General features: G+C 32.1%; 1 protein-coding gene across 6 annotated transcripts in view; it reads right to left on the bottom strand.

The window, feature by feature from the left end:
- The window catches only part of EXOC1 (exocyst complex component 1), a 63,717-nt gene that overhangs the window by 22,190 nt on the left and 19,152 nt on the right, over positions 1–22,375 (bottom strand). For 3 of the 6 annotated variants that reach the window (XM_074229391.1, XM_074229392.1, XM_074229393.1), the window contains exons 6-13: positions 20,766–20,993; positions 20,438–20,570; positions 19,806–19,915; positions 17,980–18,033; positions 10,798–10,947; positions 7,233–7,338; positions 3,103–3,147; positions 1,839–2,002 (exon numbers count right to left, since the gene is read on the bottom strand). In XM_074229391.1, the coding sequence (XP_074085492.1) occupies positions 1,839–2,002; positions 3,103–3,147; positions 7,233–7,338; positions 10,798–10,947; positions 17,980–18,033; positions 19,806–19,915; positions 20,438–20,570; positions 20,766–20,993 (990 nt within the window). The remainder of the gene's footprint in view (positions 1–1,838; positions 2,003–3,102; positions 3,148–7,232; positions 7,339–10,797; positions 10,948–17,979; positions 18,034–19,805; positions 19,916–20,437; positions 20,571–20,765; positions 20,994–22,375) is intronic. The other 3 variants (XM_074229394.1, XM_074229395.1, XM_074229396.1) reach the window with 3 other exon arrangements.

Genomic DNA, 22,375 nt, shown 5'->3' on the forward strand with positions numbered 1-22,375 from the left:
GGGAAAGTGCTTTCTCAAATCTCTTCAAATGAATCTCAAGACTAAGTCCTTCATTTAGGTTGAGTAAAACCAAGAAATTGGAAATTTTCATAATTTATAAAAATTTAGACTATAGTTGAAGGCTCACCCATAAAATTGTTACTTATTTCAAAGCTAGAAGGGAAGGAAAGAAAATAAATTAGAACTTTTACACATAATCTATCAGTATAAGATATATTATAGTATTTATTATGACAGCCAGTCTTTTTCATATCAAACAACTAAATGGTAAAGTGGATAGAACACTGAACTAGGAGCTAGGAAGACCTGAATTCAAATAAGATCTTCCTGATTTGAGTCATTTATCTCTTACCCCTAGTTTCCTCATTGGTAAAAGAGAAATAATAATAGCACCTATCTCTCAGGATTGTTGTGAGGATCAAATGAAATACATGTAAAGTGCTTTTGCAAATCAGAAAGTGATTAAAAAATGGTAGCCATTATTGTTATTGTATCTTTTTTTTTTTTTTTTGCTATTTTGCAAGGCAATAGGGTTAAGTGACTTGCCCAAGTTCACACAGCTAGGTAATTATTCAGGGTCTGACGCCACATTTGAACTCAGGTCCTCCTGACTCCAGGAGTGGTGCTCTATTCACTGAGTCACCTAGCTGCCCCTAACATTATTATTATTATTATTATTATTATTATTATTATTATAAATATACTAGTATAAGCTTAGGAACTTTGCATTGATGTAGAATGCCTTCCAACTAATACAAATCACCTTTTGTCTCTGATGAGAGTAACCTGAGTTTCTGAAGTTAAATGACTTGTTCATGGCCCTCTGCTTTTATATTAAAGGTGGGACTTGAACCTGACTATAAATCCCAGAATTCTATCCATAGGGTTACTCACTTTGTTACTCATTGCCATTTATTCTTTTACTTATCAAAATCTTGACAGGATTTAATTAGCTACCTAAACTGGATATACTGGTATACTTTATAGTTTTGAGACATGAGATGCCAGATTGATCCTGAATTAAATGGTGGAAAAATTTTGACTGAATAGGTAGCTTTCAATTATAGAAATACTAATCTTTAAGAATATAAAAAAGAGGGGCAGCAAGGTGGTGCAGTGGAAAGAGCACCGGCTCTGGAGTCAGGAGTACTTGAGTTCAAATCCTACCTCAGACACTTAATAATTACCTAGCTGCGTGGCCTTGGGCCACATTGCCCCATTGCCTTGCAAAAACCTAAAATAAAAAAAGAATATAAAAAAGAAACAAACTTTTAGGTAGTAAGTTAGCCAATAAATATACTCTTGAACATGATGATAGCTAAAAAAAACAACAAAAAAGGGAAAGCAATTTTATAGATTACAATATAAAAATATTCTGTGTATGTATACAGGTACTACATATATGTAAATAGATATTTTGATATGGATCTATAATTTCATTGGTGAGGTAAATTTCTAGGAAGAAATTCCTTCTAACAGTTTAGACCAACAATCCTGCAAGTCTGTTATAGAAAACTGTCTGCAGAAACTGAGAAATTAAGTTGCTTGTTCAACATCACAAAGTTTGTATATTACCAAAAACAGGACTAGATACCAGGTTGTCTTGAATTTGAAGTCAGTTCTCAATATGTTATGTCAAGCTACCTCTCTACCTTTTCTGTGTTCCTTTCTCTCTTACTCTTTCTCAATACACACACACACATACCTGTGTATACCCACCAGGTGCTTACATTCACTTTTTTAATATAATATAATCCAAGAAAAATAATATTTCAAGCTAAACTTATACTAAGGAGCAAAACTTCATGTAAAAAATTTTTAAATCAAATTTATTTTACCTTATCAAACTTGGTTCTGTCAGCAACATCAAGATCAGAGGCAGACATGTTTCCCATATCTAACAAAGAGGATGACTGAGATCTACGACTCCCAGAACTCTGAACAGTGAGTTTATTTAGGCTAGATGTAGATCCAGTCAATTTCCCAGAACTTCCATGAAGACCTATGAAATAATGAAACTATGAAAGATAATGCCTTAGGTGTAAAAAAGTGTGCAGAATAAACCAAAGTTACTACTCTGAGGTCCTGGTTCTACAAAGGTTATATGATAAACTTAGCAACACATTGTCTTTTTTCTTTTTTATGAGCAAGGGTCAGGGTAAAATTTGTTTTATTTTTGTGGCTTCTTAACCCTCCTCCCAATTATTTCAGAAACTGAAGAGGGTGCCACTTTAAATAAAAGAACCTGGCAGTATATTGTGTGATGGTACACCAAGCTGGCTCTGCACAAGGTATCCCAAAGCTTTAAAAATACAAAAGTAAGAGTAGCAGAGTTTGCTAATGTCCTTAATGTGGTACCAGATGACAGTCTTTATTTACTTTTGGAGAATAAAAGCAAATCTTACTATTATTCCCTTCTACATTATATTCATATACCTTATCTTAAAAATAGAATTCTACTTTGAACATAAAGGACAATGCTAAAATGAAATTCTTCAAAGTCTGAAAACATACTTAAAAACATTTACTTTTAAACTACAATATTTATAAATGTTATTAACTTTATTATGGAAGGTCCCAGTTTTTAGATGTTAAGCATATCTATATAAAAGATATGCAGTAAATATCCAAAGTAAGAATGACAATAAGGCAGTCAGAAGAAAAATCCTTCTTCTAGTTATAAAAATTCAGTTAAACAAGACATAGTTTCCTCTGTGGGGGGAAAATACTTTTCATTTAGTTGTGGTTTGGGTCAGGAGGAAAATTAGTGAAATACAGGAGGAAATTAAAAGAAATCTTAACTCAACTATGAAATATTTGGCCCCATCCATAAGACTTAAAAAATTAAGTCCTATTAAGTCAAACCTGAAAACAGAAATGTCAGTTAGTTGTTTTGCATATATCTGACATAAGGGTCTATCACCTGACAAATAAGCTTAATTACCTTGTATATTTCTTAGCCTCAGCACTGTTCTCATATCGCATTTCTTTAACATATACCTTACAACTTAGAATAATCAATCATTTCACAACATATAACTAGTTTCTACACATAAACAAACATGCATTGAGAATACCTGCTGATGCACTAATCATACTCACTCTCTGTTTCTTGTTTGACAGCACTTTCTTTTCGAGGCAGTGTAGCTGGGATGGATTAGGTTGCAAGCATCAAAGACAAAGACAAGTTAATTAACTGCATTTCACACAAAACATGCACAAGAGGAAGTTAAGCTCTAGTTTGAAAGACACATGCAAAGAACTAAGGGAATCATAACTACAGTTGCAAACACAGGTTTAGTTGTCAGCTATTGTTCTAGAAATTATATGTGAGAAAGTTTTACAAATATGATGCATTCTTTTAAATATTTTTATTCAAATATAGGTTACAGATATTTGTTTAAACTTTTGAAAACTTTTATGATAAAATAAATATGGATACTTATCCATATATATATATATTTAACACAAAATATTTATTAAAGTAATGGTCTTAAATTTAGATATTTGGACAAATATAATTTATGTAGAAATGTTCATTTAAATCATTTAGTGCAGTGGAAATCTATTACAAAGTAATTCATTTCACCACAGATAGAAACATATCCTCTATTTGACAGAAAAGCTCAATTTACAAAAGCAAGTGCTTATGAGACAGAATTCAATATTTATTGTTAATGATGGTTCCTGAAACCAGTTTCCACTGTGCTAAATGGTTTTTTATTTTGCCAAAAATATAACCACATGAGGAAGGTTTCAAACTGAATTTCTTAGTACCCAGCTTCATGGAATTTAATGAAGACTTTAAAAAATTATAGGGAAAAATTATTTCTAGTCTACAATCCCTCAGTTCTAAATAGAGGCTGATCAGTGATTATTTGCAAATAAAGATATTAAACTGAACTTCCTTGCATCATTTGACATTTTTGTTTAATTTTTTCATTTTAATTAAAAATTATTATCAGAAATATTTTGACCTCAGACAATAATTTATTTAAAGAGACTGAAAAAGAGCAAGGAAAAGAACCACAAAATGAAACAGGAAATGAAAACATAATTAATTTGAACATAAACTAAATAAAACTATAACATTATAAAAATCTGAGGGATAAAATGTTGGGCTAATGCACACCTAGATAGGAAATGTTGCACGTTGTTGTAAGGAGTCAAATACTTGTTTACAGAGCACTTTCTAGTATACTGGAGCAGTACTGTAGTTCAAGATCAAAGCATAAAATTCCAGGTGATTCTCTCTCTTCTAGGAATGAAAGCACTATTCCCAATTACCAAAGGCTGACCTGGCAATCAAAAATCTGAAAAAAGCTTATAAAAGCTTTTAATATCTATAGACCTTACCAATAAGGTGAATTAGTGTACATCACAAAAAGGTTTTTAATTTAAGTCATTTTCCCCTCCCCCTTCATCTTCCCCTGCAAAAATCTTTGGCTACTATTTAAATGAAATGTTTGTGATTCTTTTGTCCATTTATAGACCTTCGTGAATCTTTTGTAGAGTTCTACCTTTGGAAATCAATAGGAGCTCTCAGTATAAGGAAGACATGTAAAGTAAAAAAAGATCCATTATTAAGAATATTAAATAAAGAGGTCCATAGGTCATATTTAAAATCTGGTGCCATATATAATTAAATGAATAAAAATGACTAAATTTACCCCAAAAAGATCTAAAAATAAAAACAATAAGAAACTGCTTTCATGGTTCTTGATCCTTGATCCTAAATTAGAGTTGTGAAATACAAATAAAAAGGACAAAGTTTCACTTCTGAAAAACAATCCTGAGGATTTCTAAAAAGTTATTGTTCAAAGGACAACAGTGATGGTATAGATGAATACCATGTATAAGAAAAATAGTTTTGTGCCAATCATTTTTCATTTATTTTTTAATTCAAGCTAATCAAATAATATTTACTTCAAGAGTGACTAAAAACAGATTTCTTAACATGAAAAGCAAAAATTCCTGACTATAAATATACTTTTGGAATATATATACAAAATACTATTCTATTTTCTATCAGTATGTGGCACTCCCAAAATGCCTAAGCAAGTTCACATTTGAAACTTGAATAGTGTCAAGCCAAATTATTTCAATTAAGTAATAAACAGCAATAGTTATACTTATTATTACCAAATTCAATTTTATTCAGTTATTATTTGTCAAATAATTATTTTGCTTTGAGCTATGGCATATACTTTTTTATCTTCAATAAGTAAATAATTTGGCTGTAATTTGAAATGTTTTAAAATGCTACAAAACTAAGGTGAACCTAATTGTTTTTTATAATCCACATTTTAAGAGAAGAATTTTTTCTTTTAATAACTTATTATGCCTTCACATAAGAGAAAGATATAATTTAATACTCCTTTTAAATGTAAAATTATGCTGGAAATTATACTTTTATTTTTTATCCTTTTAACAAACTTATTTAAGAATATTCTTAAAAATATTAGGAAAGTAAAAGTGAGGCCTTTTAAAGAGTTTATAGTCCTCTTATTTTAAGCTTAATAATTTAAAAATATTACTGTAACCCCTGAATTAAACAGTATTTGTATTCCAAGAAGCTCAGAGTGTTTCACTTTTATTTTCTTACTTTGACATAAATCTTATATTTGGCAACCTCAAAGAAAATAAGTTATTATATCTCTCATAAGGAATACTTGAAAGATATAAATACTTGGTATTGTATCATTTTCTATGCATCAAAGAAGAATTCTTCCCCCCTCAAATAAAATTATTCACTAACAAGAGGTGACAAATATACTTGATGACAACAATCAGACAAATAACTGTTCAAATCAAACTTCTTCACTCAGAAAAAAGCATCACAAGTCAATGGTGAAAACATTAACTGGGAAATAAACACATTGCTATTTTGAAACAGTTAACCTTTAGGATGAGTTAGCATTTGTGTTATACAAAGCCAATTGTCCCCAAGCTGTTCTTAAGACAACACATGCACACTGTATTCTTATGAGAGCACCAAATATTTATGTGATAAATGAACTGGATATGCTATTGCAAACAAAATTATAAGTTTGAACCAGTACATCCAATTCTTAGAAATATGTATATATATATATATATATATATTCAATTCCTGCTTCATTTTTTTCTTTTTGCCTAGAAAATAGCAAGAAAACCACTTTTTTTTAGGTTTTTGCAAGGCAAATAGGGTTAAGTGGCTTGCCCAAGGCCACACAGCTAGGTAATTATTAAGTGTCTGAGACTGGATTTGAACCCAGGTATTCCTGACTCCAGGGCTGGTGCTTTATCCACTGCACCACCTAGCCACCCCAACCACTTTTGTTTTAAAGATAGGTCTTTCCACTGTAAATGACACTTTAAAATGACCTATTATAAGAAGTCATTTTCATGTTTGTTTTTTCATTTTTCAAAAAAAGGATTCCTAATGATCAAAGCTGCTTAGGGTACAGGCTCCTTTCAACAAACAAATGTTAAACTCATTAATCTAAAGGGGAGCTATGCAGACACACTAAGAACATTCGTAGCCATTTAAGGCTAAATCTTGACTTGAATAGGCACATAACTCCTTCCGGGGGAGCTCCAGGGATGGGAACATGCAAGAGCAGAATGTGGCCTTAGCAGATAAATAACTTCACAACCTGAAACTTTTACTAACTATCTTTTCAAATAATTTTACAACCAAAGTTTCCATTTAAGCATATTTTTGAAGTCATAAATACTAATAAGGAGATTTTTTCTTACCCAAAGGAAGGCAAGAGAAAAGCTGCACTATTAGAAGAGATATATCTTAGCATATCTTTTCAGTTCCTTGAAAAAAAAAAATCCCTTTACAAACCCAGGAAAATAGCAGAAATATTCTCCATTTCCCATATGACAGCAAAAGGTTAAGAAACTTGGTAGAAGGATGCAAAGAAAGGCAGTATGGAATTCATGAATGAATATTAGAACTTTCTTTCTCAGTACTTTTGTCAAGATACCTAATTTCAAATTATATTATTTGTGTATAGTCATACACATTCTACATATTCTAGCATTCATAATATGCTTTCTGCACAATCAATACCAATAAGTGATTCTTTTTTTAAATAATGTAAATAACAATTGAGTTTTTTATTTCTACCCACTGTTTGTACCTTGTGTACTTCAGGTTCCTTAAAAAAGTTTCAATAATTATTAGCACAATTAAAAGTATAAAGTGAAAAAGGGCATTAAAACAAGGCAGCTTTCCTTACCAAACTTTTTGCTTTCTTTAGTGGTGCCTGTCATTTTGATCTTTGCAACTTCGAAGAAATCTTTTATTTCTCTTTCATAAAGCCTTGATAAATAATCCATGTAATTCTTAAATAAAAATGGAGTATGCATATTTTAATGTAACATAAACAATTCAACAATATAAACTTTTAAAACTAATAAAAAAAGCTATTTAAGTACATTCAAAATTTTGATTTAAAAGTCATCTGAAGCTTTATCTGATCTTTTCCCACAAACTAGTTTTCCAAAGTATGCTCCACAGGATAATTTTTATTGAGTACTCTATCTATGATTTTATCTCTTTTACCAACATAGCAGAAGTTCTGTCTCAAGGGTGGGAGCTGCTGTATGAGACTTATGAGATCCATTCCTACCTGCCACCCTACCTACCACCCCACCTGGGTTTGCAGAAGGCAGTGTTCATAGAAGAAGGCAGAGCCCAGAGCAAAACATTCCCATTCCTTTCTTCCCATCATTCCAACTGTAATTTAATTTTTCCAAATACTGATCCTCAGCTGAAGTAGTAACTCTGGTTCTGACTGACACACTTGTTCCCTCCCACAGTCCACTTCTCCCAGTGGCTTTCATTCTGAAGCTCTGCATTAATTGGGTTCTATTCAATCTCCATGGCCAAATTATACAAACCATGATATATACTATAAAATGTTGGGGCTTTTTTTTAGGTTTTTGCAAGGCAAAACGGGGTTAAGCAGCTTGCCCAAGGCCACACAACTAGGTAATTATTAAGTGTCTAAGACCGGATTTGAACCCAGGTACTCCTGACTCCAGGGCCGGTGCTTTATCCACTACGCCACCTAGCTGCCCCTAAAATGTTATTTTAAATCTAATACTGATGACTTACCTCTAATGGAGATCATCACTGAATGAAATTTGTTAATATAAAATTGATTCATCTGAGCTTTAGTTAAATGCCTCTAATATTTTCCATAAAAAATACTTTTATTTTTCACTTACTCAAAGTCACACAAAAATATTTTATCCTTTCAGGGCAATTCTTTAATCATGAGTAGGAGACCACAGATTCCTCCATTAAGGGTTAAACTAAGTGCCAAAAATTGTTTAACAAATTCATACTAGGAGAACTGTGGTGTACAGATTTTTAAAATTATCATTATAGAGATCCTTTGACAGCCTCAACTTATTTTTCATGAAATTATATATTTTTGATTAGTTAAATACAAAACAAATATTGGCATAAGTTTTGTTGACTTTCCTCATAATTTTAGATGTGTTCCTACAGAAAACATGATTCAAAAATGCGATTAAATATTAGTGTCACTTTAAGGAGCATGATGGTTTTCTCAGTGTACATTTTATATTAATGATAATTACATAATTCTTATACAATTTCTCAATCCCTGCCCTGATCTTTGTATATTTTGAAATAGTCATGATCCTTCCACATGATTTTGTATATGTTGAAAATATGCTTCACCTTGCTATAGGCTAGCCATGGAGTAAAAAAAAATAACCTAAGTTCCCATTTCATTGGGAGGTTTCATTTATCTACTGAGACTTAACTCCTTCAGGAATCACAGTGGTTACCATTTCTTCAGATTTTAAGACAACTTTTTGACTTTAAAAGACCATAAATATGACCATCTGTCAAATACTCAAATGTTACTTTATATTTTTAAGGGACTTTGATCTATTACCACCTAAAATTGGGCATAAATGCTGACTCACTTAAATTTACCAACTTAAGAATTCATAGCTGCTAACTCCATTAATTTTTTAAAGTATATTTTTATTCTGGCCCTGAAGACCACCATCTGCAGCTTACCTGAAGGAGCTCAGACATCCATTTAAATAAAACTAGTATCATCACTTATTAATGGCAGTTCAACATTTACATATTACTTTAAAATTTATGTGACACTTTCTTCACAATAACACTGTGAGGTAAGCAGTACAAGTTATTAACCCCCCAATATCCTCTTTACATATAAGAAAACTGAGGCACACAAAGATTAAAAATAACTGGCCTAAGATCACACAGCTAGTAAAGGTCAAAGTCAAGACTCCAACTTAGATTCACTGACTCTAGGACAACTACTCTTCCCACTAAACCAAATGTTCAAAAAACATATAAATAATGAATCTGATTGACTTCTTAAAAAATAATAGTGAAGCAAATTGAATACAAAAATTAAGCTGGGGGAAGCCTTTCTGAGCTAATGTAATTTAATGATGATCATCAAGTTAAAAAAAAAACGAAGATGATAGTTTATTTTCCAACCTGGCAAAAATGGAACTTTTCGATGGGACATATAGTCAGATTCAACAATCTTATTGGGGGTGGTGGACAGAGAATGATTGGAACCATTCAAAATATAACAGTGCTCATTATTAATTTCCATAAATGTTATTTTTATTCTAAATATCAAGTCCTTGCTCTGATGAGGAAGTATCACCATGACAGTACTCAAATGGGACTCCCTAGTCATTATCATACTTTTTTTTTTTTTTTAGGTTTTTGCAAGGCAAATGGGGTTAAGTGGCTTGACCAAGGCCACACAGCTAGGCAATTATTAAGCATCTGGGCCACATTTGAACTCAGGTACTCTTGATTCCAGGGCCAGTGCTCTATCCACTATGCCACCTAACTGCCCCCATTATCATATCTTCTGAAAAAAAAAAAAACTGGTCTTTTATTTTTTTCCAATTATTTGGAAATAATTTAGTAACCAAAATTAGACTGTACTCTAAAATATTTAGTTTGTTAAGCGCCCAAACCACAAGCTCAAATTACATTCCTGGGAAACACGTCAATTCTATTGTAAAGAGTATGAACACTGTCAACAAAAATATACCCTGAGCATGATCCAAAAGCATCTTTAGTTTGGCTAAATACTTACCTCTTCACTTAAAATTAAATTCATAAATATTACATGACATATGATAAAATAATAATACTGAAAACACAAGCAAAAAACCTTATTGATTATTTATTTGAATATTTACTGAGCAAGAAATCACTTGTTGCAATTAAACTTATTGTTTATATTTAATTATTTAAAACACTAATGTGAATAAAACTTCAAAAGGCAAAGATTCTACTAATTAAAATATTTTTCTTCAGGTATCAAGTATTCTAAACCAGAATTCAGTTTAGTGTTAAGATTCCAAAGAGCTCCAAAGAATTTAAATAGCTAACTGTAGTAAAAATAGCTTTAATGTGATCAGTAATTGATCATAAATGGAAAGATAACTTTACTGTAGAGAATTCCCAATGCTAAAGTCTAAATTTTACAGGCCTAGATCTAATATTGTTCCCCAAATCTGTCAGTTAGATACCGGCTGGATGTAGTCTAGAAGAATTAAGGGAACAATATTAGGTCTGGATATATAAAATTGGGAATTATCTATTATCTAAGTGTAGCATTTCTTGAGCTCATCAGGGTAAAGCACATAAATAGAGATGTTTTTTTAAAAATATCATTCTGGGAATACATAACCTTTTAGTTCTAGTAGATAACACTGTATAATTTGGTGAAATATTTTATCTGAATGTTAAATCCATACCTTTGTTAGTCCCTCATATTTTCCATAATCTGTACTTTTTAGCCACTCCATCAATTTGGCATATCGGAGCAAGTCTCTGTGGAAAGGATGGTGATTAGGCAAAGTCAATTCAATGGAGTGCTGTGCAAGAGTGGAACTCTGGTCATGTCCCTAAAGAAAATAAAATTAAATAAATTATTCACATACAGCATGGCTACTAATGAATATCCAAAGTGATAGAATTTCACAAGGCAAAACCAAACTAAAAAGTCAGTACTTACTTTTTTTTTTAACATATAGCTGTGTTAACACACAGTCAATTAAGACCACCTCTATAAAATAAAGATTTATTGGAATGATAAGACATTTTCATCAAGATATTTTAAAACTTTAACTATTAGAAAATTAAATGATTAGTTGATTTAATAAAGGTCAACTTTCACACTTAATTTTATAATTTCCTAAGTCATCAACTTTTAAAAATATATGCATGCTTACATACATACATACATATATACACAGAACATTAATAAGTATATCACACAGGGAGCTGATTAACAATAGAATGTCTACATTTATGGCATCCTTTCTCCCACTTTCCTCCATAGTGTACTTGGGCAAAGAAAAAATCTGTTTCATACAATCATGGGGCTTCAGAATTAGAAAGTATTGGGACAGCTAGGTGGTGCAGTAAATAGAGCACTGGCCCTGGAGTCAAGAGGACCTGAGTTCAAATCCAGACTCAGACACTTAAATTACCTGGCTGGGTGACACTAAGCAACTCATTTAACCCTAATGCCTTGCAAAAATCAAAAAAACTAAACCAAACCAAACCAAAACAACAACAAACAAACAGAATTAGAAAGGATCTTAGGGTTTATCTAGTTCCAATCCTTCATTTGAAAAATGGAAAAAAAAAGATGTGTAAGGAGTTGAAACTCTTGATTTATTCCTTCTCTTTTTACATGAAAATTTATGTAATGCAAAAAATTTGCCCCAGATTTTCTTCTTAAACATCTAGCTTTTATTCACTGGCAATTTCTCTCAATATTTGGAAGTCAAAGCCAAAACCTTGTCTAAGGTAGCTGGTCAATTATTCTACCTCTCTCTGTAAAATTATTTTCCAACAACATGGAAAAATTTAATAACATAAATCTGGCTTTAGGAGAAAGGTAAATTAAATAAATATTCATTTAAACAAAAAAACTTGTAAGACTTCTGAAGTCATATGTATATTATGCTGGCATATTATTTGATTTGTTCACCTCAAATAAAATTACCCTTATGTGAAAAACATACCAAATCAACTTAGACAATCATAAAAGTGGGATGGAGAGCTAAACTAAATCACCTGAAAATCAATTAACATTGACAGTTTAATCTCTAATGGTAATCAACATTTTAATATGTTGTCACAAAAAATCATAATTTTATTAGCATGTACAAATAATTTTTTTGAATTAAGAAAAATCTTACAAAGAAATTTGCTGAAAAAAGTTTTGAGCATAACTCTGTATTTAAAGAATATTGGTGAATATTTAAATTCTGCTTCTTATGAGAGTTTCAGTCTGTGTGCATTTTAAGTTCAAAAGAAACATCTAAAATTTCTAAGTGGAAATACTTTTTAAGGAATATTCATAAAGCTAAATTAGAAATTTAAATGTAATAATATGCCTTCCAACATAGTTTACAAATTAAATTCAAGCAAAAGATAATAAAATTTCCCCAAAGTTAAATAATTCTATTTTCTATTTACTGCATGAACAAGACTTATTGGCTTCACAAGGAATCATATAGAATCATCTCAATATTTTTGACCTAATGATTCTTTTGCTTCTATTCTCTGATCTGTATCTTTATTTTTGCTTCAATATTGAAAAAAAAGGACATTTAGACAAAGTTTGAACAAAAAAAATTCAAGCAATTTTAGATAAAACTTGTATTCTCAATGCTTGGCACATTAAGTGACCTATGCCCTGTGCAATCCCAGGCCTGGACAAGGCACTGTGCTCAATGTGGAGCAGATAGGTAAAGAAGTTGATCACAGCCAATGGGGGATATGGACACTGGATTCCTGTAGAAGGAAGCTCATAATTGATGAGATGGTACAAGATAAAGAATAGAAGAGGGAAACTTAGAAGAGTAGGCAACAGTATACCCAAAGGCAAACAGCAAGAGTTATAAAGCTGAATGAAGCCAAAGATTGGCTGGAACAAGGCAACATATTCCAGTAAAAAGAAGCACTGAAATTTATGAACCTCAAAGTCTACCCCTGGTCATTTTTTCCTATTTCCTCATCTTTAATATGATGAGTTGGATTAAGAGTTTTTTGAAGGTCCTTTCCAGCCTTCTATGACCTTAGAATAAAAGACAGAGTCTGGAAAGGCAGGCTGAGGGCAGACAAAGAACTTTAAATCCTAAACTGAAGGGTTTGTGTACTTTTTATCTTGGAAGCAATCTGGAGTCACTGATTATTTTTGAGAAGGGAAATGATTCAGTTAAACCTATCTTTAAGAAGATTATTTTGGCAACTCTCAGGAGGTTTCACTCTAGAAAGGAGTGAAACCAAGAGCAGGTAGGCCAGTTAAGAAGCACTAACCCAGGTGTGACTGAATCATAACCAAATGTTAAATACAGAAAAACCAGATGTGTCTAACAGTTTAATGTAAAACTTGCTTCACGGCACAATCCTGCTGATCCATGTCATTCTGACAGTTGGGCACTGAAAATAGGTGGTCTTCTACAGATTTCCTTTTACCATATAATGAAATAATGACCCTCTGACATTTATTTATTTATTTCTGGTTAAAAGCACTTGTTGATTGGTTACAATATCAACTCATGGCAACATGTTTCACTGAGCCACTGTACAAATACAAAGAACAAATCCAATGGAAAAAGCTATAAACAGAAGTTCATAGCAAGTGACCATTTTCACAGGGAAGTCATTGATGCAAAAGCACTATTGGAGGATGCACAGCACAAATCCCTGGTTTGTTTGTTTTTTAATTCATTTAAATTAAAACTGTTAAGATTTTTATCTGGATCCAGACACACTCCAAAGGCAGTGGGGAACTGAGTCATCTTTTTGTGATTATATTTACTGACTTCTCTGGTCCAAGTCAGCATAGAGTGTGCAAAACAAATGTTCTAAGGAAGATGAGAAGGAACACATTGGAAATTTGACTATTATACAGTGACTTCAAGACAAAAGCTTGTAAAAACCAATTACATTTGGACTACTTTGGATGTAATATGTAGTACAAGTGTTCAAATGTCTCCTCTGACATTTATGTAAATCTATGTCAAGAGAAAGGTTTTCAAGCTATAGTATCTATCAAAATGTAATTTCATTTTTTCTGCTTATTCTATATATTAAATGAAAACTCATTTTCCCAGTCTCTTTTCCTCTTAAATTTCACAGTATAATTATAGCATTAACTAATAATATAATCATTTCTGTTATGCTATCAATTGCATAATCTCAGAATTATGACTTTGATGCAGAAATAAAGTAAAATAAGAAGCTCCAAAAGAAACAATGGCATGTGCATTTTTCTTTATGTAAATGATTTCTCACTTAAATTACTCTTATTATGAATGTTCCTGAATAAAAGAATTTTACTTAGTTGAAGAAGCCAGATTCTCAGAGCTAGAAATTACTGATGGTACACAATAGTTTTAACGGTAAATGAATGCTAAGCGAATATTAGATAAAAATCAATTATATAATTTTGTACATTAACACCCATAGTATTTTTCTTTTTTAAAAAAATTATTTATTTAAGGCGATGGGGTTAAGTGACTTGCCTATCACACAGCTAGGCATTTATTAAGTATCTGAGGTCACATTTGAACTCAGGTCCTTCTGATTCTAGGGCCGATGTTCTATCCACTGTGCTACCAAAGCTGCCCCCCATAGTATTTTTCAATAGAAGTCCATTTTTTTGTGTGTATTTATTTATTTATAGAATCTATAAACTAACTATACTTTTTTTTTAGGTTTTTGCAAGGCAAATGGGGTTAAGTGGCTTGCCCAAGGCCACGCAGCTAGGTAATTATTAAGTGTCTGAGACTGGATTTGAACCCAGGTACTCATGAGTCCAGGGCCAGTGCTTTATCCACTGTGCCACCTAGCTGCCCCATAAACTAACTATACTTTTGCTCTCGATACAGGAAAGAAAACTTTTTTTCCTCAACAATTTTTTTTTTTAATGAAAGAGAGGACACAATTGCAGAATTCAGCAAAAACCAGAAAGGGTTTCTTACAAACTATCATAAGAATCAGTTTCTTTCTTTTTTTTTTGCAAGGCAAACGGGGTTAAGTGGCTTGCCCAAGGCCACACAGCTTGAACCCAGCTACTCCTGACTCCAGGGCCGGTGCTTTATCCACTACTCCACCTAGCTGCCCCAAGAATCAGTTTCTTAAAAAACAAACAAGGGATTATATATTGCATGTTTACAACCAGGAAACTGGATTAAATCAATATATAAACATTCATCAGTTACATAAAAAAAAGGTTCCCAAATGCCTTTCCCATTCTCTAATAATCTAAATAGAACATAGAAGCAAAATGGAAGGAACTAAAACACTAAGAAAAAACATTTTTCAAAGTTTGGTCAAATATAACCAATACAAAATCTGAAAGAATTTCATTTGTCTAAATGGTTAGATTTCCTAGTGCAAAAAGTGATGGCACAAAGAGGTCTTATTTGTTCATAATAATTTAACTATCATGAGGATGGGGACAATATAAAATTCTAGTCCTCCAAAGGAAGATCCAACATCATAGTATAATTTAACATTTTCTATTAAGTATTACATCTCCTTCAGTTTAAATATTTTATTCATTAGAATGGCAATATTCAAATGGAGCTAATGAAGCAACTAAGTATATTTTCTCTGGAGGACAGAGCACTTTTTGCAGAGAAGATGTCAAATTTTATGAAAAAATTGCCTGCCTTATTTTATAAGCTAACCTTTAAGGACTGACACAGGATTGACCTTCTAAAATTTTCTTTTTTCTGAGGGGATGACTTTTTGAAAGTTTCAAAGATAAAGGTTCCTTTTTTTTTCTTGTTTCTATAAACGTTCATTTCTTTTTCTTTCAACCAGTTCTATAGAGCATTGGTAGACTAACCTTCTTTAATGTGATTCTTATCATATTATTATTCTATACAGAAAGCCTCAATGACTCCATATTTTCTACAAACCTTTTAAAGACCTCTACCAGGCTTTTAATGTCTTCTGTTATTTGGTCCCAATCTTCCTTCCCCTTCTTAGGTCTTTTCACTATTCCCCAATCATTGTATGCCTATTCCTACCTTTTTGCCTTTGTTCATGTCATTACTCTAATATAGAATAATATTCTTTCCTAACTCTTATTTATCTCAATCTAATTTACCTCAAAGTAGGTTCATCCAATTTTTTTTGTTCACTTAATTATATACTGCCCTATATTGCTGGGTACTGAGAAGCAATATGGTAGATATGAGGCTAGCCATGGAGTAAGGAGTGGACAAATAAAAATTTTATTAAACATTTATTATTATTTATTATTATTATTATTATTTTTCATGGGCTAACTGCTAGAGAATATCATCAAAGGAAGTAAGACAGTTTTTGCCTTCAAGGAGCTCATATTTTAATGGGAAAAGGCAACACATTAAAGGGAACTAGAGAGCTATGTTTGGAGGTGACTCAGCATGGCTTGGAAATGACCAGAAACTGATGTGGAAGGCTGGTTCTTACCAAGATATGGTGAACGTTCATTAATCAGAGCTCAGGCAGAGTCCACATACAAATGGAAGGAGGATGAGGAAGATGATCAGAGTATAGACAGTATTGCTGAGAAGACTGGCCTTGCCATGGACAAATCCTTTAATCTTCCAATGCCTCCAATAACACTGTAGAATAGTTGTAGACTTGCACAGGTAGAGCATGTTTTCATACAGTGAGCTCCTGATATAGATGAATTTACTGTTGCATACCCCACACTATCCTCCAAATTGTTGGTTGGTTATTACTTTATGTGTTAATCTTAATCTCCCTTTGCCAATAAGAAAGTAAGTACTATACAGAAAAACAAAGATCTCTATGAGGAAAATAGACATTCGACACAAATTAAAATATTAGATTAGGTGAAATTTTTAATCCATAAAAATAAGCAGCTGAAATGAAAACATTTCTGCTAAGAGGTTGGGAGTAGGAAGGGGAGAGATAAAAAAAGAATGAATTCTGTATTTTTCCACTAGCCCTGAAAGTGCTCAATTAACAGTGAAATAAATCAAAAGCAAACAAGCAATAGTTATTTGGAAACTTTTACTGCAATATAACATTTAAGTATACAATAATTAGATTTCTACCATTTTTTCCTGTAATTGAAATATTTAATTGACCAAGATATATATCCTAAAAATTCTTATAGCAGCACTCATTTTTTAGGATTCTAAATCCTAAATATGTAATATGCAATAATATGTACTAGTTTGTCAACAATAGGAAGACTCATTTTAAGCACAGATGTCAGTTTTTAAGAGAAAGGGAGAAAAGTCCATTGTAGCAATAAACAAAAGAAATCTTCATATAGGCTTACAGAGTAGAAAGGACTATATAGATTACAGGTATATTAATTTATGTAGATTGTTGTACTGTCAATAGCATATCCTCTTTTTTTTTTTAGTAAGGCAATGGGGCTAAGTGACTTGCCCAAGGTCACACAGCTAGGTAAGTATGAAATGTCTGAGGATGGATTTGAACTACAGTTCTCCTGACTCCAGGGCCAGTGCACCACCTAGCTGCCCCTGTATAACCTTTTTAGACTCAAAGAACAAAATAATTAAGAATCTAAATTAATTCTTTCTGTGATTTATAATTCTGTTGCTTTCCCAAAACAATTATTTGATTTAATCCTATAGGAATTAATTTAATTATAATTTTAAATTACTAAATCAAAACAAATAAAAAATTGGTGCATTCAGACCCATTTTTCTTCCCATCAGGCTTTTCAGGCCCAAAGAATATCATCTGCTAAGGCACACAAATAGCAGCTGTAAATGCAGTTATTTGGCAGCTTATATGAGTACTGTCAAGTTACAAATTTATAAAGCCAAGTCTGTAGCTTTCAGTTAGATTCAGCAAGCTTGACAAATAAAACCATCAAAATAAAGTAAAGAAGCTTGAGTCAAACCCCATGTACTCACAGGAACTGAAAGAAAGTTGGACCTGCTATAAAGCTGCAGAAGGGCTTGAGTAAACTATGTAGAGATAAAATACAAGATCATAAGTATTTTGAAAAGTTGAAAAATCGTGAAAAAAAGTAAAGAACCCAACAACTGAAATAAGTATATTATGAAAGACAATAGAAAAGTTCCCTAAAAAGTAAAAAAATCCCTGAAAATATTTTTTCTAAATTGCAAAATGATACAATGAACTTTACATTATCAGAAATTAAATAAAACTTTATTCACAGTTTGTTCATTTAGCACAGGGGTTCTCAATTGAAGGGTCTGTGATTTAAAAACTTTTCTTTTTTGATAACTGAATTTCAATAAAATTGGCTGCTTTCTTGTAATTTTATGTATTTTATTACCTATATTTAAAAACATTATTCTAAGAAAGACTGCACACGTTTTAATAGACTGCCAAAGGGATCCATGTCACAAAACAACTTAAGAACCTTTGCCTTGATACAATCAATTAGTTTTTTCACATTTAAAAAAGTGGAGAATTTTATTTATCAAAATTATCAATTAGAATCATAAAGAATTTTAAGGGAGGAATTTTATTTTGTATATGTGTGTATGTACATATGTGCATATATGTATGTGAGTGTGAAAAGTTCCAATGATCAACATTATTAAGGCTATATCTGACTGTAACAGAGGTGAGCTGGTCCTGTACCACAAATGAGAGAAAATAGATGATCATTTTTACTGTATGCATTATTTCATTTAAAAAAAATGGATCTTTGACAGTTTTCTTGGGTAGATTCTTTTTTTTAAGGTTTTTTTGCAAGGCAAGCGGGGTTAAGTAGCTTGGCCAAGGCCACACAGCTAGGTCATTATTAAGTGTCTGAGGCCAGATTTGAACTTAGGTACTCCTGACTCCAGGGCTGGTGTTCTATCCACTGTGCCACCTAGCTGCCCCTTGGGTAGATTCTTGATGTAGGGCTTATAGAAAACCATGGGCATGATCACAAAGATAAGAAGGTTGGAGGATTTTTGATTTGCGTGAGGGAAGAGAATGCTCACAATGATGAGCATGAATTTTCTTTCAAGTACATAATATGTATATAGTGATTGTGAACATGGTAGTTTTTTCTGAAAATTTCAGAGTACTATGTGAGATCATTCATATCACCCCTCAAAATGCATCAAAGGTGAAGCTGTATGAAAAATAACCCAGGAATAATTTTTCTTCTTTTACTGAATCTGTGATTTGTTTAGAAAGTTCTGGGTGAAGAACATCTACCAAAGAAAATTGAGACTGTCTCTACAACTTAAAAGCCTTAGAGTTGTTGGGGTATCAAGAAATTAAATGATTTGCCCAATGACATAAAAAAAAGTGAGCGTCAGAGGTGTGGCTTGAATCCAGGTTATTCTAGCTGCAAAGCCAGCTCTCCATCTACTTTGCCACATTGACTCTCCTGGAATAAATATTTATTCTTAATGGATTTCTATAGATTCAAAGAAGTTACAGCTGGAAGAGACCTTATTTGGTCCAATCAATTCCATCATCTTACAGATAAGAAAACTGAGGCTAAGAAAAGGAGAATTAACTTTCTACGATGAGAATTCTCTCTGAGACATAAATATGTGTGTATGCATAGTGCATACATAGAATTAAAGGCATCAAAACCTAAGAATGTGTGAACTGCACTATAGGATATGTTACTAAGGTGGTTTTAAAGGGGGGGGTACAAATGAGAACTTAAATGCATAAAATAATCTTTAAAAAGACTTAAGATTTAAAGTAAAATATCAATAAGCTTAGGAATGTTTCAACTTAACTAGAAAAGTAAAATTACCTGTTGAACAAAAACATTGTTAAGATGACTAGCAAGTCTTCGGGCAAACTGCTCTCGTAAATCACTGAAACGTTGTTGCTGTTGCTTGACTGCATGAAGCATGTCATGTCCTGAAAAGAAAGAAACAATCCCATGAAAAATTTAGCTATAAAGATAACTGATGTGAGACTTAATATTCACGATGACAAAATTTAAAGCAGTGACAGACTGTCAAGATTTGAAAAGAGTGAAAAGTTTAGATTATCTGCTTATTTGGTTAGACAGTGTTAACAAGGAGATTTTTCAAAGTCCTACAAAATCTTAAAGTAAATGATTCATTTAACAAAGGGCTCTAAATGCTTTCCCCTTCTAATCAGTCAATCAAATTAAATTAATAATAAAAAGACTGTGCTACACTGGCAACAGGCCTAACAATGTCAGTGTAAATTATATTAGGGATGGTGTGGAAAAAAAATTCCTTCAAGATAGAAGACACATGTGAGAAAAGAACAGGGAAACCTACTGGGTGTTATCCATTAGACCACAACAGATGTATCATTTCATTTCCTATTGAAGTTAGTGAGTTAAGATTTTCTTTTAATAACTGATATAATTATAATATCTCTTCAAATTTTATTTAAGAAGTACATTACCTGGACGGAGAGCTACATTCATACATTGAAGAAGGGCATCAGCTGCATTGGTACAGGCCTCAATGCCTCTAGAAGAAGCAAGATCTCCTTCCTGAAGAGCCTTTATGTGGCCTTTTGCTAAGTCCATGTGGTTCTGGAATACATGTAAAATATAAATGTTATGTTTTATATATATCTATATTATAGATATAAATAACTTTAGACAATATACTGATAGTGATTTAGAGTATTATTCAATCTAACCATGACTAAAATTCTCTCTTGTAGTGGAATTGGGCAAATGTTCATTAATACCTCTCAGCTAGTACAATTGTAATAGCTTACTCACCACAAGGAATTCAATCTCAGATAGGAGCTTTACATTATTAGTGTTGCTAAGATGAATTAAGTGATTGCTTTCTGAGATTTGATCCATTTGTTCCTTTACACTTTGTAGCATTTCTTCATAGCTGCTCAGCTTAAATTCAATCTGATCCACCTCCTTAAGAGCCTCATCTAGCAACTTCATCAGGATATTCACCTGTTTCTCAGAGGCCATGATTGACTGGATGTTCGCCTACAAAGTAAAGGAGCATATCTGAAGGACCCACTAAATCATTGATGTTAAAGTCACAAAGAAATTGGCTGCATAACAATTTAGGAATACATAAATTAACATTATGTGTGCTTACTATAATTTTTATTTGTCAAACTTTTTTTCACACAATAACTGTTGTCATGTCATTTCAGATCTTTTTTGTGTTTCTCCAAATAAAATGTAAAATCCTTTTATATCAAACATTTCCTGACTAAGTCTAGCAGAATGCTCTCCTAAGGTTAGAATGCAGAAACAAAGTTTAATACTGAGATGCAGAAATGTTTATTACTGAGCTACTTCTTTCCCTTTTATTCTGATAGGTTCAGCCTGGTTTTTCCCTAATTATCCTTCCATTGGACTGTAGGTTAATGTCATGTTTTGACTAGATGATATTGATAGTTTAGTTTAGTTTAAAAACTGATAACTTGGGGTGGCTAGGTGGCACAGTGTATAGAGCACCGGCCCTGGACTCAGGAGTACCTGAGTTCAAATCCAGCCTCAGACACTTAATAATTACCTAGCTGTGTGGCCTTGGACAAGTCACTTAACCCCACTGCCTTGCAAAAAACTTAACCCCCCCCAAAATGATAACTTGGGATTTTTATAATTCAAGTGTAGCCATTCACTAGTTGAGAGATATTTTTGAGTCTTTTTAATTCCTTCATTTTTAAAATGAGATCCAGACCAGATGATTTATAAGGTTACATTTGATTCTAAAATTTTACTATTCATTATAATTTTAAATTGTTCTTCATTCTAGTATTTCCATAAATTGTTCCCTTCTGTTTTCCCCCTCCAGTATGTATATTTGGCATTTTAAAACGTATTTCAAATTGAACATGGCAGTTTCAACAGGGTCCTGGTTTGTTAGTCCTTTTATTAACTTCCTTCTGCTCTCATATATTTTTTTAAATGATTCACAGATAACTCTTCTTTCTTTTCTTCTTTTTAAAAAGTGTTTCTACCACTCTCTCATTCCCAATTTCTTCCATTTTTAAAAAAAGGTAATGTTTACATATTAGACAATTCTAGTTTTAATGAAGAAATCTCTATAAATATACATGGAACAAATATAAAAATTGATAATGTGCTGAATCACAAATTAGGTATGGTAAATATGAAAAAGGAGACATTGCACATGTCAAAATTATAGATGAGTAATGAAATAAGGTTAAGAATGAATAAAGATATAAAGTGATAAATGATAGGTCCGTGAGAGAACTAAAATAATGTATTAAATAGAAGCTTCGTGAAAAAGAAGTTTTTTTAAAAATGCAGACAATACAGATACTACTTATTAGATTCTATGGAATGCATCTATATCATTGTTCAAAGACAAATTTATAGTGTTGATTGCCTTT

This window comes from Macrotis lagotis, chromosome 3 (assembly GCF_037893015.1).
Source record: "Macrotis lagotis isolate mMagLag1 chromosome 3, bilby.v1.9.chrom.fasta, whole genome shotgun sequence".
NCBI lineage: Eukaryota > Metazoa > Chordata > Mammalia > Peramelemorphia > Peramelidae > Macrotis > Macrotis lagotis.